The 24,466-nt window shown below is 46.1% G+C and overlaps 3 protein-coding genes and 1 pseudogene across 4 annotated transcripts; all 4 read left to right on the top strand.

Moving 5' to 3' along the window:
- Positions 1 to 1,208: 1,208 nt before the first annotated feature.
- Positions 1,209 to 5,417, top strand: LOC123146572 (subtilisin-like protease SBT3.6). 2 transcript variants are annotated; one of them, XM_044566093.1, is made up of 10 exons: positions 1,212 to 1,359; positions 1,443 to 1,534; positions 1,667 to 1,764; positions 2,295 to 2,462; positions 2,682 to 3,298; positions 3,385 to 3,461; positions 3,770 to 4,012; positions 4,164 to 4,281; positions 4,358 to 4,529; positions 4,661 to 5,417. In XM_044566093.1, the coding sequence occupies exons 1-10, from the start codon at positions 1,243 to 1,245 to the stop codon at positions 5,197 to 5,199; spliced, it is 2,241 nt and encodes a 746-aa protein (XP_044422028.1). In that variant the 5' UTR covers positions 1,212 to 1,242; the 3' UTR covers positions 5,200 to 5,417. The 2 variants fall into 2 exon arrangements, with proteins under 2 accessions (XP_044422029.1, XP_044422028.1); XM_044566094.1 differs by lacking the exon at positions 1,667 to 1,764 and having other exon boundaries at positions 1,209 to 1,359.
- A 2,827-nt stretch (positions 5,418 to 8,244) lies between these two features.
- Positions 8,245 to 10,508, top strand: LOC123082035 (subtilisin-like protease SBT3.5; annotated as a pseudogene).
- Positions 10,509 to 13,963: 3,455 nt separating this feature from the next.
- On the top strand, positions 13,964 to 16,028 carry LOC123099290 (subtilisin-like protease SBT3.14). The gene is made up of 3 exons (XM_044521475.1): positions 13,964 to 14,648; positions 14,800 to 15,165; positions 15,298 to 16,028. The coding sequence occupies exon 3, from the start codon at positions 15,321 to 15,323 to the stop codon at positions 15,834 to 15,836; it is 516 nt and encodes a 171-aa protein (XP_044377410.1). The 5' UTR covers positions 13,964 to 14,648; positions 14,800 to 15,165; positions 15,298 to 15,320; the 3' UTR covers positions 15,837 to 16,028.
- Positions 16,029 to 19,593: 3,565 nt separating this feature from the next.
- LOC123099279 (subtilisin-like protease SBT3.14) lies at positions 19,594 to 21,372 on the top strand. Its single transcript, XM_044521467.1, has 3 exons — positions 19,594 to 19,992; positions 20,144 to 20,509; positions 20,642 to 21,372. Exon 3 carries the CDS (start codon positions 20,665 to 20,667, stop codon positions 21,178 to 21,180), a length of 516 nt encoding a protein of 171 aa, XP_044377402.1. The 5' UTR covers positions 19,594 to 19,992; positions 20,144 to 20,509; positions 20,642 to 20,664; the 3' UTR covers positions 21,181 to 21,372.
- Positions 21,373 to 24,466: the final 3,094 nt, after the last annotated feature.

Here is a 24,466-nt window from a genome sequence, read left to right as displayed (position 1 = left end):
CCCATGGTATCGACAAACGACAGAGCTTCGCGGCGCGCCCTCCTGGAGCCACACAGGTTGATATACACGCCCATGACCGGATACTATCCTTGGGCAAGATCTCCTGCAGTAGTTCCGGAACACGTTGATGGCCAAAACGAGGAGGATTGATCATGCAGATCATTGCCGTGACGCGACAAGAGCACAAGGACCGCCACCACGCCGACGCCATCGCCGCCACGACAGTCCTCCACTTGCTTAAACCGCCACCAGGACGGAGAGATGATATCGCATCTTGGGTTTCCCTCTAGCACTCAATCCAAGAGACAGGAGGCTATAGTGACCACACCTCTATCAAGGTAACGACACCCGTGGGTGCCACTGTCGTCGCTCTGACAATAATTTGGTGGAGCTTAGTCGCGGCTCTCGAACAGAAAGCCTAGCTGATCCACCCACACATCACGGCTATCACGTCGCCAGTGCGAACTCCATGACCGCCACCACCGACCACCGTCCTGGGGCCGTCGCCCCTGATTCCAACCCTCGTTGCTGACAGTGGCCTCCCTCATCATCACGCCGCATGCTTTGTCACCGCGACCTACTGGCTAAGCCAGATCCAACCACCTCCTAGACATGCACAACTACCGCACCCCCGCCCATTGCCCGCCAGTGTTGAAAGGCCAACATTGATCCGCCAAGCACCACCTCACTGTCGCACGCGCAGCCCAGCCCGTAGAGTTCCTCCGCGGCTGCGCCCATGACCCCTCTTGTAGCTGCCGAGCATCGCCCACCTTCGTGTCACACGTCACACCACCGCGGCCACTGAGGGTGGAAAAGCCAGATCCAGCCAAGCCCGACTAGGATCCAGCCGCTCTCGACGCCGATGCCACCCCCACAGCTTGCCCACGCTTCCAAGAAGATGTAGCCACCGCGCGCCAGCCGCGGGAGAAAGAAGCGGCCTCGCCACCATCTCCTTGGGGCGGTGGTGACTAGGTTTCCTCGTGACATACTGAATTAGCCTTTGACATTGATTATCGTTGAAAGAAGAATACATCATAACCAACCGACGGAGCTGAACCCAATGTATTTGTGCTGAATATTGAGCACACGAATATATAGGGCACAACGATGGCCGTGGTGGGCCTCCATCGGTAAGCATTGCCCGTAAGTCTAGCAATTTTGATCTATAAATATTGCATACCGCCACACTGATTAAGCAATCAGTAGCACTCCACTCCACTAGCACTAGCTAGGTGTAACGATATGGGCTCTTCTTCTTCTTCCTCGCAACACGCACGGCAGGTAGCCGCTTGGGTGCTACTACCGCTGCTATGCTTTTCCATGTTGTTATCCAGAGCACACGGTGGAGGGTCTCGCAAGGCACGTAACTTATGCACACACAACTCTTGTTTATGTGCTCCGAGCTAGCTTAGCTGATTAACCATGCATATCTGCCTCTTCAGCTTTACATAGCATACCTAGGCGATGTGAAGCATGGGCACCCAGACGAGGTCGTCGCGTCGCACCATGACATGCTCACCACTCTTCTCCAAAGGTGCGTAACTAATTACTTGATAGGTTCTTCGTCAGCTCGTCCCTAGCTAATTAAGGTGACTTGCCATAACGGCTGTTTGCAGAACGAAATTAAATGGCCTTTAATTTGATCTACTACTTTGCACCTTTTTAGCAAGGAGGATTCTTCGGCCTCCATGGTCTACAACTACAAGCATGGTTTCTCAGGCTTTGCCGCCATGCTCACCGTAGACCAAGCAACAAGGCTTGCAGGTCCATTGATTGTCATCATCTCAGATTTGCTTGCAAGATAGTACTCCCTCCGTATCATAATATAAGAGCGCTTTTATATTATGGAACGGAGAGAGTACTAATTAACTACCACTTCTAGTTCCTAAATAGGCCCCCTTTTTATATTGACACACAAGATAAAACAAACAAAAAGACACTCGAAGAATGCTTTCGAGACAAATCTATATACTATTTCCCCAAGCTTCCAATGTAGATATTTAAAAGAACATTTTGCAGCTTTAAAAGTTAACTGGAGGTACGGCATTTATCATTTTTTGGTATGAACTGTGTGATGTTTTTTTTTTTGAGCAAAAGAGGGTTTCCCCTCCGATTTTCATTAGAGAAATCAAGCTAGTGCAAGATCTAGTAGTCTGTTACAAAGCAACCAAAAGCCAACACAAACTGAAAGAAAGCCTAGCCACTAGCAGCGACTAAAGACTTCCCTACGCAGCTAGAAAGTTGAACTAAGCGGACATCTCATCGAATATATCGAACTGTGTGATGTTGAGCAGAGTTTCCGGGAGTCATCAGTGTTGAACCGAGCAAAACGTACAAGACCACCACCACGAGGAGCTGGGACTTTCTTGGGCTCAACTACCCGTCGTCCCATACACCGGCCAGTGAGCTACTACAGGCAAGCAACTACGGAGAGAATATAATCATCGGCATGGTTGACACAGGTTGGTATATATTATATGAAGTGGCATCACTACTTCAGCTTTCTTGAAAGAACCCGGCCGGCCACTAACTAATACTCCCTCCGTCCAGAAATACTTGTCATCAAAATGAACAAAAGGGGATGTATCTAGAACGTCTAGATACATCCCCTTTTGTTCATTTTGATGACAAGTATTTTCGGACGGAGGGAGTAGTAAGTAATAACTGATCAATGGAACAAGGGGTCTGGCCGGAGTCGAGAAGCTTCAGCGACCAAGGGTACGGGCCGGTGCCATCAAGGTGGAAAGGAAAATGCCAGGTTGGGCCAGACTGGGGAAGCAACAACTGCAGCCGGAAGGTCATAGGCGCACAGTTCTACACCGTCGGGGTCCCTGAAGAGTACTTCAAAGGAGACTCGCTCTCGCCCCGGGACCACAACAACCACGGCACACACACGGCCTCCATCGCGGCTGGCTCCGCCGTGGAGGAAGCAGCTGCCAGCTTCCATGGCATTGCCGCGGGGGTTGCACGGGGAGGCGCGCCACACGCTCGCCTTGCAGTGTACAAGTCTTGCTGGAGCGACGGTTCATGCTTCGAGACGGCCGTGCTAGCCGCCATCGACGACGCCATCCACGATGGGGTGGACGTTCTGTCCTTGTCCCTCGAAATGAGTGAGAACTCATTCGCTGCACTGCATGCGGTCAAGAAGGGGATCGTCGTGGTGCACACCGCCGGTAACAAAGGGTATCTGATGCAGACCATCAAGGACACCTCACCGTGGGTCATCACCGTCGCAGCGACCAGCAACGATCGCTCGTTCCCGACGGTGATCACGTTGGGAAACAAGCAACAAATAGTCGTACGTAAACGTAACGCACCCACTCTACATCAAAATTACATGTGACTATATACTGTAGTGTGATATGTACGCTGCCCGTTTTGCAGGGACAGTCTCTCTATTACCAAGTGAAGAACAGCTCATCATACAGGGGCGATTTCACCAATCTTATATGTATGCCATCGTAAGTAGAAAGAAAACTTTCCCGAACCTTTTGCAATGTAGGGGGTGCAAATTTGTGACCCTTACTGTTCCTTTTTACTTCAAACAAACGAAGTAGCTTTTGAAAAACTAGTTCACTTGTTTGAAAAAAAAGAGGGTTAAAAGGTATCCTAAGGATTACCCAATTACACCCCTACTGGGATGCACACAACACAATTTTATTCATGCTGCGCCAAATTAAATCTCAAGCCCAAAAACAGTGTGCAAGTAGCAAAATTGTGTTGGCCGAGCAATTCTAATACATACTTGAATTTGCTTTTGTGAATTTAGTTGTACTGCAGAGGATCTTAACGGCACCGACATGAAAGGGGTCATCCTGTTCTGCAATGACAAAGGGGCCACTTTCCTCCAGGCGGCGCAATACATCGTCGACAATGGAGGATCTGGACTCATTGTCTCGCCAACCATTGTGGATGACCTGTTTAACATTGCAGAAGCTTGCCAAGGCATCGCCTGCGTAGTTGTCGACATCGCCGATGCGGACAAGATATGCCAATACTACGACGACTCAAGGTACAACCATACACGAACAGTAAACCTTCATTTGGAGAAAGTCAAAATGGAGATGTGGTCCCCAGCCGGGCTCTCTGCGCTCTCCATGCACCGACCCAGTCACACAGCGATAAATGTATGCTCGATACCATTGATTTTGTTTTGGAAGCAGCTCTCCTCTTGCAAAGATTGAACCTGCGTGCACCGTTACGGGCAATGAGATACTAGCCCCAAAAGTGGCGAGCTTCTCCTCCAGAGGCCCATCGGTTACTTACCCGGCCATTCTCAAGGTGTGTACCGTGCCAGCTGCAAGACCTTGTATATATCATCACACCTCAAGTTGTTGTGGTTTTTCTTCCTTAACAGCCTGACATAGCTGCACCTGGAGTCAACATCTTGGCAGCAAAAAAAGATTCCTACGCAGTTTTGTCAGGGACGTCCCAGGCAGCCCCTCATGTAGCAGGCATCGTCGCCCTGCTGAAAGTCCTGCACCTAGACTGGTCTCCCGCGGCACTAAAATCAGCCATCGTCACCACTGGTTCGTGATACTTAACTAGGCAGCAACTAGCATATGTTTAACTTTCTACAAGTAGAACGACATACGGTTACTAGTTCATGCACTTGTGTTGCTTACCTCTCCTTAATTTGTTGATTTTGCATGTTATTAAGCCCATGTAACCGATGAACGCGGCATGCCAATATTGGCGCAAGGGTCATCGCTGAAGATCGCTGACCCGTTCGACTACGGAGGAGGGAACATAAATCCTTATGGGGCGGCTCATCCCGGCCTCATCTATGACATCGATCCAAGCGACTACAGCAAGTTCTTCAAATGTGCCATCGGCACCAAGAGGACGCCTGTGACGTGCAACACCACCACCACGCTACCGGCGTATTACATCAACCTACCATCCATCTCGGTTCCCGATCTCAGGCATCCCATCACGGTGTACAGGACGGTGACCAACGTCGGCGAGGTCAATTCTGTGTACCATGCCGCAGTGCAGAGCCCGATGGGTGTCAAGATGAAGGTCTTCCCGCCTGTTCTTATATTCGACGCTGCCAACAAAGTGCAGACATATCAGGTGAAGCTGTCACCTATGTGGAAGTTGCACGGGGACTACACATTTGGTAGCCTTACTTGGCATAATGACCAAAAGGCGGTAAGGATTCCAGTTGTGGCCCGGATTACAATTCAGGAAATCTAGGTGGATGTTGCATAGTCAAATAAAAATACCATTTCCAAATTTTCAATAAAAAATAGACCCGCATGCCAGTGACTAGGAAACCATGCCATCTGACATGTGGGCCTCTCTTTCTCTCTCACGACATGAGGTGTTTGAAATTGTATTACCGAAGAGGATGAGTTGCAAAAATTAAAAGGATAATTATAAATATGTTATTGCTAATTTTTAGTTGCCTTAAAGCTTTGAACATTTTGGTCATGCCTAATTTCAGACTACTAAGTCAAAATGCGCAGTTTGAAGATGTGTATCTGTACTGAAATGCCATTAATTGCAATTTTAGTTTGTAATGAGTGGCATTGTTGGATGCTAACTAATCAAAATTTTAAGAGATATGAATAAGATTGAAGGAAAAAAAAGGGAAATAAAAAATAGACACTCTCTAAGTAAGTCTAACATTTAGAACAAACACCAAACAAGGTGAAAACATTTTTTTTTTCTGAAGACGCAAAGCTTGTGTATCATTTCATTGATAGAAGGAGATGCTCGGCCTAAACAGAGAAAACACAGCTAAACTTGCCATCCTGAAAAGTATCACACACCAACGACATGACGACCAACATCTCCAGATCCGAAATCGAGGACGCCGTGAGCAACTAAAGAGACCAGCCATGGTGACCGCCACTTCGAGTACGTGCCTTCTTTTTTACCCTGATGGCCGGTCTCTTTCGCTGCTGCGAAAAGGTCTGCAGATATATGCAACAGACAAAATAAGATAGCACCGGGCGGCACCGTGAGCGTGAGATGGACAACCACCGGGTGTTCTCGCCGCTCGTTAAGCAAGCTAGCAGCAGAGAAAAAGCTGTGCGACCGTGGTCTCTCTCACGCTTGCTTCCATCATGCTTGAGTCTCCACCTTGGCTCGTCTCCGGCCGGCCGTGTTGGTGGTGCCACCGTACGTCCCACTCCAGTTGGTGTCCCTGGCGGTGTTGCTGTCATTTCTCTCTCTGGTCGATGCGCCACTTGTTTGGAGAACACCGAAATCATCATGTGGTGGACTTGCCTTTCTTCTGGCAACAATGATCTATCGGCTCTGTACGATGTTGTTCAACTTGGACGTCTAAACTCACAGCTTGAAAGTCCACAAGTCACCCAGATCAAGAATCAAGACACTGTGAAGATGGAAAACACACAGGAACACCACCACGTACGTGGAGCTGGGATTTTCTTGGGCTCAACTACCCGTCCAACCATACGCCGGTCAGTGAGTTTTTTTTTTTTGCATGGTAATACATGTCTCATTCATATCATAAAGATCAAAATACAAATCGCGTAAGGATCGACATGACAAAACTGAAAAGATTGCAGAACATCTCTGAGCTTAACACCAACGTTCTTGATTTCTCGTAAGGCTAGTGAGCTACTCCACGCAAGCAACTATGGAGAGGATATAATCATCAGCATGATTCACAAAGGTCATCCGTATTTTATATGTGCACGTTTTTTATTTACCATTTTTGATTCTTTTTTCCAGTGGTGGTCAGAAAGGCCGTTTTCCAAAAAAAAAATCAGAAATATCAGAATTATTTCGATCAGTTTACGCCCAAAGACATTTGAATATTTTTCAAATTTCAATCAAATTATGTTGAATTTGGGCAAAATTTGTAGTACAAGACAGTATTTTTCCTACCAGTGGTGCCAGAAAGTCCGGTTTCCGGATTTTGCGGCCTGTAATGAAAAACCCTGATTAAGTGACATCACTTTAGCCTTCTTGAATGAACCTTTTTTTTTTGGAAAAGAGGCCATCGCCCGGCTTTAAATTAATGAAGCCCTTATAATGAATGATACAACACCGCACCACACACAAAAACAAAAACCGGTAAGATACATAGGTGCTGAGGACGAACAACAAAACCCACTAACTACAAGCAAGCATAAGGTGGGATAATGAAGCACCGCTTGAAGTCAACGAGGCCCTCATCCGCAATCAAGCAAACTGAAGCAAGAACGAGGCTAACTCGAGAAAGGTACTGGGCGCTTGCCTTCCTCATGATTCTCATCCCTTGGGAGGTTTGGTCGGAGCGCAATGCTAGAGTCTTCCGCAACTCGGCGGCCCCTTCCATGATCATGATCAACAAAATCAAATAGGAGGTGTCGCTTTGGGCTTTGGCTGGAGCGAAATATTTGGGTGTTGTAACGTCGCGAGAGTAGTCATTTTATTCACCGCTTTGTGGTTTCTGTCTAAAACTTTCTCCCTTCATCGATGAAATGGCAGGTCTTTTGCCTTGTTTTCAAAAAAAAAAACAGCGGATGGAGACACTATTGCTTGTCCATGTCATGATGTTGATGCTGTCGTGCTTTCTTTTATCAAAGTGTCATGTGTGGTTGTCGCGACATGTTTATTTGCGGTCTTTTTACAAGGAAAAAGAGGCATGCACTTGGTGGGCGCTGCCAATAGAGGCCTCAGTCGTGCCTACCCTTTGTCCTACGGTCGTCTTCTCAATCTTCTAGGGAAGTAATTGTACGATCTCTTTCTAGTATTAATCGCATAAAACCGTCTTTATTGTGACAAAAATCACCAAATGCCACAATGATTCGCCTTGACGTAAAATCATCAACGAATATTCAATTTTTTGTACCAACTTTTTTTTACCAAAAACAATGATGTCTAGATAATTGTCCAGAGATGCGACTGATGAGAATGGGCCCCGCAATTTAGACTGACGTGACACGAGGGAGACGACGCGCGCTGGCAGCCGTTAACAGCTCAGTCGGCGGTGGTAAGAAGAGGTCGTTCGACACATCCGCCCTTGAGCTCTCTCTCTCTCTCTCTCTCTCTCTCTCTCTCTCTCTCTCTCTCTCTCTCTCTCTCTCTCTCTCTCTCTCTCTCTCTCTCTCTCTCTCTCCTGTATTCGTCGCTGCCGAGGACCGTGTTATTTGCCCCGTCGTTATCGCTGCCGCTACCGATGATCACGTGATTTGCCACCCCGTTGTTGCTACATTGCTGCCAACAGCCACGTGATTCACCGTTCCGTCGTTACCTCCGACAAGGGTTTCACGTTACAACAGCATGACCTGCGATGAGTCCATGGACAATGATGTGAGTTCAAATATAAGTGATTTGCTCTGCTACGGTTAGGTTTTGATTTGTTGTTTGTCGATTTCAACTGTGATTTGACTCCATGGCTTTGGTTTGACGTGCTTGCTCGTGGTTTTGAAGGTCCTTAACACCGACACTGCGGCCATACCATTGTCGGATTTTGAAGACATTGATCTGGATGCCTCTATCTTGTGCAACCACAACTCTCGGCTGGATAGATCGGTCGCCTTTGACGGTCGCCTTTGAAGGTCCTTAACACCAGCATCGATCGCTCGTTCCCGACGGTGATCACGTTGGGAAACAAGCAACAAATAGTCGTACGTAAACGTAACGCACCCACTCTACATCAAAATTACATGTGACTATATACTGTAGTGTGATATGTACGCTGCCCGTTTTGCAGGGACAGTCTCTCTATTACCAAGTGAAGAACAGCTCATCATACAGGGGCGATTTCACCAATCTTATATGTATGCCATCGTAAGTAGAAAGAAAACTTTCCCGAACCTTTTGCAATGTAGGGGGTGCAAATTTGTGACCCTTACTGTTCCTTTTTACTTCAAACAAACGAAGTAGCTTTTGAAAAACTAGTTCACTTGTTTGAAAAAAAAGAGGGTTAAAAGGTATCCTAAGGATTACCCAATTACACCCCTACTGGGATGCACACAACACAATTTTATTCATGCTGCGCCAAATTAAATCTCAAGCCCAAAAACAGTGTGCAAGTAGCAAAATTGTGTTGGCCGAGCAATTCTAATACATACTTGAATTTGCTTTTGTGAATTTAGTTGTACTGCAGAGGATCTTAACGGCACCGACGTGAAAGGGGTCATCCTGTTCTGCAATGACAAAGGGGCCACTTTCCTCCAGGCGGCGCAATACATCGTCGACAATGGAGGATCTGGACTCATTGTCTCGCCAACCATTGTGGATGACCTGTTTAACATTGCAGAAGCTTGCCAAGGCATCGCCTGCGTAGTTGTCGACATCGCCGATGCGGACAAGATATGCCAATACTACGACGACTCAAGGTACAACCATGCACGAACAGTAAACCTTCATTTGGAAAAAGTCAAAATGGAGATGTGGTCCCCAGCCGGGCTCTCTGCGCTCTCCATGCACCGACCCAGTCACACAGCGATAAATGTATGCTCGATACCATTGATTTTGTTTTGGAAGCAGCTCTCCTCTTGCAAAGATTGAACCTGCGTGCACCGTTACGGGCAATGAGATACTAGCCCCAAAAGTGGCGAGCTTCTCCTCCAGAGGCCCATCGCTTACTTACCCGGTCATTCTCAAGGTGTGTACCGTGCCAGCTGCAAGACCTTGTATATATCATCACACCTCAAGTTGTTGTGGTTTTTCTTCCTTAACAGCCTGACATAGCTGCACCTGGAGTCAACATCTTGGCAGCAAAAAAAGATTCCTACGCAGTTTTGTCAGGGACGTCCCAGGCAGCCCCTCATGTAGCAGGCATCGTCGCCCTGCTGAAAGTCCTGCACCCAGACTGGTCTCCCGCGGCACTAAAATCAGCCATCGTCACCACTGGTTCGTGATACTTAACTAGGCAGCAACTAGCATATGTTTAACTTTCTACAAGTAGAACGACATACGGTTACTAGTTCATGCACTTGTGTTGCTTACCTCTCCTTAATTTTGTTGATTTTGCATGTTATTAAGCCCATGTAACCGATGAACGCGGCATGCCAATATTGGCGCAAGGGTCATCGCTGAAGATCGCTGACCCGTTCGACTATGGAGGAGGGAACATAAATCCTTATGGGGCGGCTCATCCCGGCCTCATCTATGACATCGATCCAAGCGACTACAGCAAGTTCTTCAAATGTGCCATCAGCACCAAGAGGATGCCTGTGACGTGCAACACCACCACCACGCTACCGGCGTATTACATCAACCTACCATCCATCTCGGTTCCCGATCTCAGGCATCCCATCACCGTGTACAGGACGGTGACCAACGTCGGCGAGGTCAATTCTGTGTACCATGCCGCAGTGCAGAGCCCGATGGGAGTCAAGATGGAGGTCATCCCACCTGTTCTTATATTTGATGCTGCTAACAAAGTTCAAACATATCGGGTGAAGCTGTCACCTATGTGGAAGTTGCACGGGGACTACACGTTTGGTAGCCTTACTTGGCAAAATGACCAAAAGGCAGTAAGGATTCCAGTTGTGGCCCGGATTACAATTCAAGAAATCTAGGCGGATGTTGCATAATGAAATAAAAATACCATTTCCAAATTTTCAATAAAATATAGACCCGCATGGCAGTGACTAGGAAACCATGCATGCCACCTGACGTGGGCCCCTCTCTCTCATGACATGAGGTGTTTGAAATTGTATTACCGATGAGGATGAGTTGCAAAAGTCAAAAGGATAATTATAAATATGTTATTGCTGATTTTTAGTTGCCTTAAAGCTTTGAACATTTTGGTCATGCCGAATTTCAGACTACTAAGTCAAAATGCGCAGTCTGAAGATGTGTATCTGTAGTGAAATGTCATTAATTGCAATTTTAGTTTGTAATGAGTCGCATTGTTGGATGCTAACTAAAATGTTAAGAGATATGAAAAAGATTTAAGGGGAAAAAGGGAAATAGAAAATAGACAGTAGTCTCTTAGCAAGTCTAACATTTAGAACAAAAACCAAACAAGATGGAAACATTTTTTTTTAATACGCAAAGCTTGCGTATCATTCCATTGATAGAAGGAGTTAGAACAGTACATGATGGTGTACAACACATGATACGGACACATGAGCGTGAACATGATGCCGGAGCAGAGGAAATGAGATGCTCTGTCCAAACAGAGAAAACAAAGCTAAACTTGCCATCCTAAAAAGTATCACAGCCCAACGACATGACGACCAACATCTTCAGACCCGAAATCGAGAACGCCGTGAGCAACCAAGACAGCGCCTTGACGAGGGAGAAGCGAAAGAGACCAGCCATGGTGACCGCCACTTCGAGTACGTGCCTTCTTTTTTACCCTGATGGCCGGTCTCTTTCGCTGCTGCGAAAAGGTCTGCAGATATATGCAACAGACAAAATAAGATAGCACCGGGCGGCACCGTGAGCGTGAGATGGACAACCACCGGGTGTTCTCGCCGCTCGTTAAGCAAGCTAGCAGCAGAGAAAAAGCTGTGCGACCGTGGTCTCTCTCACGCTTGCTTCCATCATGCTTGAGTCTCCACCTTGGCTCGTCTCCGGCCGGCCGTGTTGGTGGTGCCACCGTACGTCCCACTCCAGTTGGTGTCCCTGGCGGTGTTGCTGTCATTTCTCTCTCTGGTCGATGCGCCACTTGTTTGGAGAACACCGAAATCATCATGTGGTGGACTTGCCTTTCTTCTGGCAACAATGATCTATCGGCTCTGTACGATGTTGTTCAACTTGGACGTCTAAACTCACAGCTTGAAAGTCCACAAGTCACCCAGATCAAGAATCAAGACACTGTGAAGATGGAAAACACACAGGAACACCACCACGTACGTGGAGCTGGGATTTTCTTGGGCTCAACTACCCGTCCAACCATACGCCGGTCAGTGAGTTTTTTTTTTTTTGCATGGTAATACATGTCTCATTCATATCATAAAGATCAAAGTACAAATCGCGTAAGGATCGACATGACAAAACTGAAAAGATTGCAGAACATCTCTGAGCTTAACACCAACGTTCTTGATTTCTCGTAAGGCTAGTGAGCTACTCCACGCAAGCAACTATGGAGAGGATATAATCATCAGCATGATTCACAAAGGTCATCCGTATTTTATATGTGCACGTTTTTTATTTACCATTTTTGATTCTTTTTTCCAGTGGTGGTCAGAAAGGCCGTTTTCCAAAAAAAAATCAGAAATATCAGAATTATTTCGATCAGTTTACGCCCAAAGACATTTGAATATTTTTCAAATTTCAATCAAATTATGTTGAATTTGGGCAAAATTTGTAGTACAAGACAGTATTTTTCCTACCAGTGGTGCCAGAAAGTCCGGTTTCCGGATTTTGCGGCCTGTAATGAAAACCCTGATTAAGTGACATCACTTTAGCCTTCTTGAATGAACCTTTTTTTTTTGGAAAAGAGGCCATCGCCCGGCTTTAAATTAATGAAGCCCTTATAATGAATGATATAACACCGCACCACACACAAAAAACAAAAACCGGTAAGATACATAGGTGCTGAGGACGAACAACAAAACCCACTAACTACAAGCAAGCATAAGGTGGGATAATGAAGCACCGCTTGAAGTCAACGAGGCCCTCATCCGCAATCAAGCAAACTGAAGCAAGAACGAGGCTAACTCGAGAAAGGTACTGGGCGCTTGCCTTCCTCATGATTCTCATCCCTTGGGAGGTTTGGTCGGAGCGCAATGCTAGAGTCTTCCGCAACTCGGCGGCCCCTTCCATGATCATGATCAACAAAATCAAATAGGAGGTGTCGCTTTGGGCTTTGGCTGGAGCGAAATATTTGGGTGTTGTAACGTCGCGAGAGTAGTCATTTTATTCACCGCTTTGTGGTTTCTGTCTAAAACTTTCTCCCTTCATCGATGAAATGGCAGGTCTTTTGCCTTGTTTTCAAAAAAAAAAACAGCGGTTGGAGACACTATTGCTTGTCCATGTCATGATGTTGATGCTGTCGTGCTTTCTTTTATCAAAGTGTCATGTGTGGTTGTCGCGACATGTTTATTTGCGGTCTTTTTACAAGGAAAAAGAGGCATGCACTTGGTGGGCGCTGGCAATAGAGGCCTCAGTCGTGCCTACCCTTTGTCCTACGGTCGTCTTCTCAATCTTCTAGGGAAGTAATTGTACGATCTCTTTCTAGTATTAATCGCATAAAACCGTCTTTATTGTGACAAAAATCACCAAATGCCACAATGATTCGCCTTGACGTAAAATCATCAACGAATATTAAATTTTTTGTACCAACTTTTTTTTACCAAAAACAATGATGTCTAGATAATTGTCCAGAGATGCGACTGATGAGAATGGGCCCCGCAATTTAGACTGACGTGACACGAGGGAGACGACGCGCGCTGGCAGCCGTTAACAGCTCAGTCGGCGGTGGTAAGAAGAGGTCGTTCGACACATCCGCCCTTGAGCTCTCTCTCTCTCTCTCTCTCTCTCTCTCTCTCTCTCTCTCCTGTATTCGTCGCTGCCGAGGACCGTGTTATTTGCCCCGTCGTTATCGCTGCCGCTACCGATGATCACGTGATTTGCCACCCCGTTGTTGCTACATTGCTGCCAACAGCCACGTGATTCACCGTTCCGTCGTTACCTCCGACAAGGGTTTCACGTTACAACAGCATGACCTGCGATGAGTCCATGGACAATGATGTGAGTTCAAATATAAGTGATTTGCTCTGCTACGGTTAGGTTTTGATTTGTTGTTTGTCGATTTCAACTGTGATTTGACTCCATGGCTTTGGTTTGACGTGCTTGCTCGTGGTTTTGAAGGTCCTTAACACCGACACTGCGGCCATACCATTGTCGGATTTTGAAGACATTGATCTGGATGCCTCTATCTTGTGCAACCACAACTCTCGGCTGGATAGATCGGTCGCCTTTGACGGTCGCCTTTGAAGGTCCTTAACACCAGCATCGATCGCTTGTTCCCGACGGTGATCACGTTGGGAAACAAGCAACAAATAGTCGTACGTAAACGTAACGCACCCACTCTACATCAAAATTACATGTGACTATATACTGTAGTGTGATATGTACGCTGCCCGTTTTGCAGGGACAGTCTCTCTATTACCAAGTGAAGAACAGCTCATCATACAGGGGCGATTTCACCAATCTTATATGTATGCCATCGTAAGTAGAAAGAAAACTTTCCCGAACATTTTGCAATGTAGGGGGTGCAAATTTGTGACCCTTACTGTTCCTTTTTACTTCAAACAAACGAAGTAGCTTTTGAAAAACTAGTTCACTTGTTTGAAAAAAAAGAGGGTTAAAAGGTATCCTAAGGATTACCCAATTACACCCCTACTGGGATGCACACAACACAATTTTATTCATGCTGCGCCAAATTAAATCTCAAGCCCAAAAACAGTGTGCAAGTAGCAAAATTGTGTTGGCCGAGCAATTCTAATACATACTTGAATTTGCTTTTGTGAATTTAGTTGTACTGCAGAGGATCTTAACGGCACCGACGTGAAAGGGGTCATCCTGTTCTGCAATGACAAAGGGGCCACTTTCCTCCAGGCGGCGCAATACATCGTCGACAATGGAGGATCTGGACTCATTGTCTCGCCAACCATTGTGGATGACCTGTTTAACATTGCAGAAGCTTGCCAAGGCATCGCCTGCGTAGTTGTCGACATCGCCGATGCGGACAAGATATGCCAATACTACGACGACTCAAGGTACAACCATGCACGAACAGTAAACCTTCATTTGGAAAAAGTCAAAATGGAGATGTGGTCCCCAGCCGGGCTCTCTGCGCTCTCCATGCACCGACCCAGTCACACAGCGATAAATGTATGCTCGATACCATTGATTTTGTTTTGGAAGCAGCTCTCCTCTTGCAAAGATTGAACCTGCGTGCACCGTTACGGGCAATGAGATACTAGCCCCAAAAGTGGCGAGCTTCTCCTCCAGAGGCCCATCGCTTACTTACCCGGCCATTCTCAAGGTGTGTACCGTGCCAGCTGCAAGACCTTGTATATATCATCACACCTCAAGTTGTTGTGGTTTTTCTTCCTTAACAGCCTGACATAGCTGCACCTGGAGTCAACATCTTGGCAGCAAAAAAAGATTCCTACGCAGTTTTGTCAGGGACGTCCCAGGCAGCCCCTCATGTAGCAGGCATCGTCGCCCTGCTGAAAGTCCTGCACCCAGACTGGTCTCCCGCGGCACTAAAATCAGCCATCGTCACCACTGGTTCGTGATACTTAACTAGGCAGCAACTAGCATATGTTTAACTTTCTACAAGTAGAACGACATACGGTTACTAGTTCATGCACTTGTGTTGCTTACCTCTCCTTAATTTTGTTGATTTTGCATGTTATTAAGCCCATGTAACCGATGAACGCGGCATGCCAATATTGGCGCAAGGGTCATCGCTGAAGATCGCTGACCCGTTCGACTATGGAGGAGGGAACATAAATCCTTATGGGGCGGCTCATCCCGGCCTCATCTATGACATCGATCCAAGCGACTACAGCAAGTTCTTCAAATGTGCCATCAGCACCAAGAGGATGCCTGTGACGTGCAACACCACCACCACGCTACCGGCGTATTACATCAACCTACCATCCATCTCGGTTCCCGATCTCAGGCATCCCATCACCGTGTACAGGACGGTGACCAACGTCGGCGAGGTCAATTCTGTGTACCATGCCGCAGTGCAGAGCCCGATGGGAGTCAAGATGGAGGTCATCCCACCTGTTCTTATATTTGATGCTGCTAACAAAGTTCAAACATATCGGGTGAAGCTGTCACCTATGTGGAAGTTGCACGGGGACTACACGTTTGGTAGCCTTACTTGGCAAAATGACCAAAAGGCAGTAAGGATTCCAGTTGTGGCCCGGATTACAATTCAAGAAATCTAGGCGGATGTTGCATAATGAAATAAAAATACCATTTCCAAATTTTCAATAAAATATAGACCCGCATGGCAGTGACTAGGAAACCATGCATGCCACCTGACGTGGGCCCCTCTCTCTCATGACATGAGGTGTTTGAAATTGTATTACCGATGAGGATGAGTTGCAAAAGTCAAAAGGATAATTATAAATATGTTATTGCTGATTTTTAGTTGCCTTAAAGCTTTGAACATTTTGGTCATGCCGAATTTCAGACTACTAAGTCAAAATGCGCAGTCTGAAGATGTGTATCTGTAGTGAAATGTCATTAATTGCAATTTTAGTTTGTAATGAGTCGCATTGTTGGATGCTAACTAAAATGTTAAGAGATATGAAAAAGATTTAAGGGGAAAAAGGGAAATAGAAAATAGACAGTAGTCTCTTAGCAAGTCTAACATTAGAACAAAAACCAAACAAGATGGAAACATTTTTTTTTAATACGCAAAGCTTGCGTATCATTCCATTGATAGAAGGAGTTAGAACAGTAACATGATGGTGTACAACACATGATACGGACACATGAGCGTGAACATGATGCCGGAGCAGAGGAAATGAGATGCTCTGTCCAAACAGAGAAAACAAAGCTAAACTTGCCATCCTAAAAAGTATCACAGCCCAACGACATGACGACAACATCTTCAGACCCGAAATCGAGAACGCCGTGAGCAACCAAGACAGCGCCTTGACGAGGGAGAAGCGAAAGAGACCAGCCATGGTGACCGCCACTTCGAGTACGTGCCTTCTTTTTTACCCTGATGGCCGGTCTCTTTCGCTGCTGCGAAAAGGTCTGCAGATATATGCAACAGACAAAATAAGATAGCACCGGGCGGCACCGTGAGCGTGAGATGGACAACCACCGGGTGTTCTCGCCGCTCGTTAAGCAAGCTAGCAGCAGAGAAAAGCTGTGCGACCGTGGTCTCTCTCACGCTTGCTTCCATCATGCTTGAGTCTCCACCTTGGCTCGTCTCCGGCCGGCCGTGTTGGTGGTGCCACCGTACGTCCCACTCCAGTTGGTGTCCCTGGCGGTGTTGCTGTCATTTCTCTCTCTGGTCGATGCGCCACTTGTTTGGAGAACACCGAAATCATCATGTGGTGGACTTGCCTTTCTTCTGGCAACAATGATCTATCGGCTCTGTACGATGTTGTTCAACTTGGACGTCTAAACTCACAGCTTGAAAGTCCACAAGTCACCCAGATCAAGAATCAAGACACTGTGAAGATGGAAAACACACAGGAACACCACCACGTACGTGGAGCTGGGATTTTCTTGGGCTCAACTACCCGTCCAACCATACGCCGGTCAGTGAGTTTTTTTTTTTTTGCATGGTAATACATGTCTCATTCATATCATAAAGATCAAAGTACAAATCGCGTAAGGATCGACATGACAAAACTGAAAAGATTGCAGAACATCTCTGAGCTTAACACCAACGTTCTTGATTTCTCGTAAGGCTAGTGAGCTACTCCACGCAAGCAACTATGGAGAGGATATAATCATCAGCATGATTCACAAAGGTCATCCGTATTTTATATGTGCACGTTTTTTATTTACCATTTTTGATTCTTTTTTCCAGTGGTGGTCAGAAAGGCCGTTTTCCAAAAAAAAATCAGAAATATCAGAATTATTTCGATCAGTTTACGCCCAAAGACATTTGAATATTTTTCAAATTTCAATCAAATTATGTTGAATTTGGGCAAAATTTGTAGTACAAGACAGTATTTTTCCTACCAGTGGTGCCAGAAAGTCCGGTTTCCGGATTTTGCGGCCTGTAATGAAAAACCCTGATTAAGTGACATCACTTTAGCCTTCTTGAATGAACCTTTTTTTTTTGGAAAAGAGGCCATCGCCCGGCTTTAAATTAATGAAGCCCTTATAATGAATGATATAACACCGCACCACACACAAAAAACAAAAACCGGTAAGATACATAGGTGCTGAGGACGAACAACAAAACCCACTAACTACAAGCAAGCATAAGGTGGGATAATGAAGCACCGCTTGAAGTCAACGAGGCCCTCATCCGCAATCAAGCAAACTGAAGCAAGAACGAGGCTAACTCGAGAAAGGTACTGGGCGCTTGCCTTCCTCATGATTCTCATCCCTTGGGAGGTTTGGTCGGAGCGCAATGCTAGAGTCTTCCGCAACTCGGCGGCCCCTTCCATGATCATGATCAACAAAATCAAATAGGAGGTGTCGCTTTGGGCTTTGGCTGGAGCGAAATATTTGGGTGTTGTAACGTCGCGAGAGTAGTCATTTTATTCACCGCTTTGTGGTTTCTGTCTAAAACTTTCTCCCTTCATCGATGAAATGGCAGGTCTTTTGCCTTGTTTTCAAAAAAAAAAAACAGCGGATGGAGACACTATTGCTTGTCCATGTCATGATGTTGATGCTGTCGTGCTTTCTTTTATCAAAGTGTCATGTGTGGTTGTCGCGACATGTTTATTTGCGGTCTTTTTACAAGGAAAAAGAGGCATGCACTTGGTGGGCGCTGGCAATAGAGGCCTCAGTCGTGCCTACCCTTTGTCCTACGGTCGTCTTCTCAATCTTCTAGGGAAGTAATTGTACGATCTCTTTCTAGTATTAATCGCATAAAACCGTCTTTATTGTGACAAAAATCACCAAATGCCACAATGATTCGCCTTGACGTAAAATCATCAACGAATATTAAATTTTTTGTACCAACTTTTTTTTACCAAAAACAATGATGTCTAGATAATTGTCCAGAGATGCGACTGATGAGAATGGGCCCCGCAATTTAGACTGACGTGACACGAGGGAGACGACGCGCGCTGGCAGCCGTTAACAGCTCAGTCGGCGGTGGTAAGAAGAGGTCGTTCGACACATCCGCCCTTGAGCTCTCTCTCTCTCTCTCTCTCTCTCTCTCTCTCTCTCTCTCTCCTGTATTCGTCGCTGCCGAGGACCGTGTTATTTGCCCCGTCGTTATCGCTGCCGCTACCGATGATCACGTGATTTGCCACCCCGTTGTTGCTACATTGCTGCCAACAGCCACGTGATTCACCGTTCCGTCGTTACCTCCGACAAGGGTTTCACGTTACAACAGCATGACCTGCGATGAGTCCATGGACAATGATGTGAGTTCAAATATAAGTGATTTGCTCTGCTACGGTTAGGTTTTGATTTGTTGTTTGTCGATTTCAACTGTGATTTGACTCCATGGCTTTGGTTTGACGTGCTTGCTCGTGGTTTTGAAGGTCCTTAACACCGACACTGCGGCCATACCATTGTCGGATTTTGAAGACATTGATCTGGATGCCTCTATCTTGTGCAACCACAACTCTCGGCTGGATAGATCGGTCGCCTTTGACGGTCGCCTTTGAAGGTCCTTAACACCAGCATCGATCGCTTGTTCCCGACGGTGATCACGTTGGGAAACAAGCAACAAATAGTCGTACGTAAACGTAACGCACCCACTCTACATCAAAATTACATGTGACTATATACTGTAGTGTGATATGTACGCTGCCCGTTTTGCAGGGACAGTCTCTCTATTACCAAGTGAAGAACAGCTCATCATACAGGGGCGATTTCACCAATCTTATATGTATGCCATCGTAAGTAGAAAGAAAACTTTCCCGAACATTTTGCAATGTAGGGGGTGCAAATTTGTGACCCTTACTGTTCCTTTTTACTTCAAACAAACGAAGTAGCTTTTGAAAAACTAGTTCACTTGTTTGAAAAAAAGAGGGTTAAAAGGTATCCTAAGGATTACCCAATTACACCCCTACTGGGATGCACACAACACAATTTTATTCATGCTGCGCCAAATTAAATCTCAAGCCCAAAAACAGTGTGCAAGTAGCAAAATTGTGTTGGCCGAGCAATTCTAATACATACTTGAATTTGCTTTTGTGAATTTAGTTGTACTGCAGAGGATCTTAACGGCACCGACGTGAAAGGGGTCATCCTGTTCTGCAATGACAAAGGGGCCACTTTCCTCCAGGCGGCGCAATACATCGTCGACAATGGAGGATCTGGACTCATTGTCTCGCCAACCATTGTGGATGACCTGTTTAACATTGCAGAAGCTTGCCAAGGCATCGCCTGCGTAGTTGTCGACATCGCCGATGCGGACAAGATATGCCAATACTACGACGACTCAAGGTACAACCATGCACGAACAGTAAACCTTCATTTGGAAAAAGTCAAAATGGAGATGTGGTCCCCAGCCGGGCTCTCTGCGCTCTCCATGCACCGACCCAGTCACACAGCGATAAATGTATGCTCGATACCATTGATTTTGTTTTGGAAGCAGCTCTCCTCTTGCAAAGATTGAACCTGCGTGCACCGTTACGGGCAATGAGATACTAGCCCCAAAAGTGGCGAGCTTCTCCTCCAGAGGCCCATCGCTTACTTACCCGGTCATTCTCAAGGTGTGTACCGTGCCAGCTGCAAGACCTTGTATATATCATCACACCTCAAGTTGTTGTGGTTTTTCTTCCTTAACAGCCTGACATAGCTGCACCTGGAGTCAACATCTTGGCAGCAAAAAAAGATTCCTACGCAGTTTTGTCAGGGACGTCCCAGGCAGCCCCTCATGTAGCAGGCATCGTCGCCCTGCTGAAAGTCCTGCACCCAGACTGGTCTCCCGCGGCACTAAAATCAGCCATCGTCACCACTGGTTCGTGATACTTAACTAGGCAGCAACTAGCATATGTTTAACTTTCTACAAGTAGAACGACATACGGTTACTAGTTCATGCACTTGTGTTGCTTACCTCTCCTTAATTTTGTTGATTTTGCATGTTATTAAGCCCATGTAACCGATGAACGCGGCATGCCAATATTGGCGCAAGGGTCATCGCTGAAGATCGCTGACCCGTTCGACTATGGAGGAGGGAACATAAATCCTTATGGGGCGGCTCATCCCGGCCTCATCTATGACATCGATCCAAGCGACTACAGCAAGTTCTTCAAATGTGCCATCAGCACCAAGAGGATGCCTGTGACGTGCAACACCACCACCACGCTACCGGCGTATTACATCAACCTACCATCCATCTCGGTTCCCGATCTCAGGCATCCCATCACCGTGTACAGGACGGTGACCAACGTCGGCGAGGTCAATTCTGTGTACCATGCCGCAGTGCAGAGCCCGATGGGAGTCAAGATGGAGGTCATCCCACCTGTTCTTATATTTGATGCTGCTAACAAAGTTCAAACATATCGGGTGAAGCTGTCACCTATGTGGAAGTTGCACGGGGACTACACGTTTGGTAGCCTTACTTGGCAAAATGACCAAAAGGCAGTAAGGATTCCAGTTGTGGCCCGGATTACAATTCAAGAAATCTAGGCGGATGTTGCATAATGAAATAAAAATACCATTTCCAAATTTTCAATAAAATATAGACCCGCATGGCAGTGACTAGGAAACCATGCATGCCACCTGACGTGGGCCCCTCTCTCTCATGACATGAGGTGTTTGAAATTGTATTACCGATGAGGATGAGTTGCAAAAGTCAAAAGGATAATTATAAATATGTTATTGCTGATTTTTAGTTGCCTTAAAGCTTTGAACATTTTGGTCATGCCGAATTTCAGACTACTAAGTCAAAATGCGCAGTCTGAAGATGTGTATCTGTAGTGAAATGTCATTAATTGCAATTTTAGTTTGTAATGAGTCGCATTGTTGGATGCTAACTAAAATGTTAAGAGATATGAAAAAGATTTAAGGGGAAAAAGGGAAATAGAAAATAGACAGTAGTCTCTTAGCAAGTCTAACATTTAGAACAAAAACCAAACAAGATGGAAACATTTTTTTTTAATACGCAAAGCTTGCGTATCATTCCATTGATAGAAGGAGTTAGAACAGTACATGATGGTGTACAACACATGATACGGACACATGAGCGTGAACATGATGCCGGAGCAGAGGAAATGAGATGCTCTGTCCAAACAGAGAAAACAAAGCTAAACTTGCCATCCTAAAAAGTATCACAGCCCAACGACATGACGACCAACATCTTCAGACCCGAAATCGAGAACGCCGTGAGCAACCAAGACAGCGCCTTGACGAGGGAGAAGCGAAAGAGACCAGCCATGGTGACCGCCACTTCGAGTACGTGCCTTCTTTTTTACCCTGATGGCCGGTCTCTTTCGCTGCTGCGAAAAGGTCTGCAGATATATGCAACAGACAAAATAAGATAGCACCGGGCGGCACCGTGAGCGTGAGATGGACAACCACCGGGTGTTCTCGCCGCTCGTTAAGCAAGCTAGCAGCAGAGAAAAAGCTGTGCGACCGTGGTCTCTCTCACGCTTGCTTCCATCATGCTTGAGTCTCCACCTTGGCTCGTCTCCGGCCGGCCGTGTTGGTGGTGCCACCGTACGTCCCACTCCAGTTGGTGTCCCTGGCGGTGTTGCTGTCATTTCTCTCTCTGGTCGATGCGCCACTTGTTTGGAGAACACCGAAATCATCATGTGGTGGACTTGCCTTTCTTCTGGCAACAATGATCTATCGGCTCTGTACGATGTTGTTCAACTTGGACGTCTAAACTCACAGCTTGAAAGTCCACAAGTCACCCAGATCAAGAATCAAGACACTGTGAAGATGGAAAACACACAGGAACACCACCACGTACGTGGAGCTGGGATTTTCTTGGGCTCAACTACCCGTCCAACCATACGCCGGTCAGTGAGTTTTTTTTTTTTGCATGGTAATACATGTCTCATTCATATCATAAAGATCAAAATACAAATCGCGTAAGGATCGACATGACAAAACTGAAAAGATTGCAGAACATCTCTGAGCTTAACACCAACGTTCTTGATTTCTCGTAAGGCTAGTGAGCTACTCCACGCAAGCAACTATGGAGAGGATATAATCATCAGCATGATTCACAAAGGTCATCCGTATTTTATATGTGCACGTTTTTTATTTACCATTTTTGATTCTTTTTTCCAGTGGTGGTCAGAAAGGCCGTTTTCCAAAAAAAAAATCAGAAATATCAGAATTATTTCGATCAGTTTACGCCCAAAGACATTTGAATATTTTTCAAATTTCAATCAAATTATGTTGAATTTGGGCAAAATTTGTAGTACAAGACAGTATTTTTCCTACCAGTGGTGCCAGAAAGTCCGGTTTCCGGATTTTGCGGCCTGTAATGAAAAACCCTGATTAAGTGACATCACTTTAGCCTTCTTGAATGAACCTTTTTTTTTTGGAAAAGAGGCCATCGCCCGGCTTTAAATTAATGAAGCCCTTATAATGAATGATACAACACCGCACCACACACAAAAAACAAAAACCGGTAAGATACATAGGTGCTGAGGACGAACAACAAAACCCACTAACTACAAGCAAGCATAAGGTGGGATAATGAAGCACCGCTTGAAGTCAACGAGGCCCTCATCCGCAATCAAGCAAACTGAAGCAAGAACGAGGCTAACTCGAGAAAGGTACTGGGCGCTTGCCTTCCTCATGATTCTCATCCCTTGGGAGGTTTGGTCGGAGCGCAATGCTAGAGTCTTCCGCAACTCGGCGGCCCCTTCCATGATCATGATCAACAAAATCAAATAGGAGGTGTCGCTTTGGGCTTTGGCTGGAGCGAAATATTTGGGTGTTGTAACGTCGCGAGAGTAGTCATTTTATTCACCGCTTTGTGGTTTCTGTCTAAAACTTTCTCCCTTCATCGATGAAATGGCAGGTCTTTTGCCTTGTTTTCAAAAAAAAAAACAGCGGATGGAGACACTATTGCTTGTCCATGTCATGATGTTGATGCTGTCGTGCTTTCTTTTATCAAAGTGTCGTGTGTGGTTGTCGCGACATGTTTATTTGCGGTCTTTTTACAAGGAAAAAGAGGCATGCACTTGGTGGGCGCTGGCAATAGAGGCCTCAGTCGTGCCTACCCTTTGTCCTATGGTCGTCTTCTCAATCTTCTAGGGAAGTAATTGTACGATCTCTTTCTAATATTAATTGCATAAAACCGTCTTTATTGTGACAAAAATCACCAAATGCCACAATGATTCGCCTTGACGTAAAATCATCAACGAATATTAAATTTTTTGTACCAACTTTTTTTTACCAAAAACAATGATGTCTAGATAATTGTCCAGAGATGCGACTGATGAGAATGGGCCCCGCAATTTAGACTGACGTGACACGAGGGAGACGACGCGCGCTGGCAGCCGTTAACAGCTCAGTCGGCGGCGGTAAGAAGAGGTCGTTCGACACATCCGCCCTTGAGCTCTCTCTCTCTCTCTCTCTCTCTCTCTCTCTCTCTCTCTCTCTCTCTCTCTCTCTCTCTCTCTCCTGTATTCGTCGCTGCCGAGGACCGTGTTATTTGCCCCGTCGTTATCGCTGCCGCTACCGATGATCACGTGATTTGCCACCCCGTTGTTGCTACATTGCTGCCAACAGCCACGTGATTCACCGTTCCGTCGTTACCTCCGACAAGGGTTTCACATTACAACAGCATGACCTGCGATGAGTCCATGGACAATGATGTGAGTTCAAATGTAAGTGATTTGCTCTGCTACGGTTAGGTTTTGATTTGTTGTTTGTCGATTTCAACTGTGATTTGACTCCATGGCTTTGGTTTGACGTGCTTGCTCGTGGTTTTGAAGGTCCTTAACACCGACAC

Source organism: Triticum aestivum, chromosome 1B, assembly GCF_018294505.1.
Source record: "Triticum aestivum cultivar Chinese Spring chromosome 1B, IWGSC CS RefSeq v2.1, whole genome shotgun sequence".
Lineage (NCBI taxonomy): Eukaryota > Viridiplantae > Streptophyta > Magnoliopsida > Poales > Poaceae > Triticum > Triticum aestivum.
This window is presented reverse-complemented; position numbering and strand designations above follow the sequence as displayed.

Coding starts and splice junctions, on each gene's coding strand:
- LOC123099279 (XM_044521467.1), top strand. CDS start 20,665: ATGCCAATATTGGCGCAAGGGTCATCGCTGAAGATCGCTGACCCGTTC.
- LOC123146572 (XM_044566093.1), top strand. CDS start 1,243: ATGGGCTCTTCTTCTTCTTCCTCGCAACACGCACGGCAGGTAGCCGCT. Junction 1,765..2,294: donor CCAAGCAACAAGGCTTGCAG/GTCCATTGATTG, acceptor GATGTTGAGCAG/AGTTTCCGGGAGTCATCAGT. Junction 3,462..3,769: donor AATCTTATATGTATGCCATC/GTAAGTAGAAAG, acceptor TTGTGAATTTAG/TTGTACTGCAGAGGATCTTA.
- LOC123099290 (XM_044521475.1), top strand. CDS start 15,321: ATGCCAATATTGGCGCAAGGGTCATCGCTGAAGATCGCTGACCCGTTC.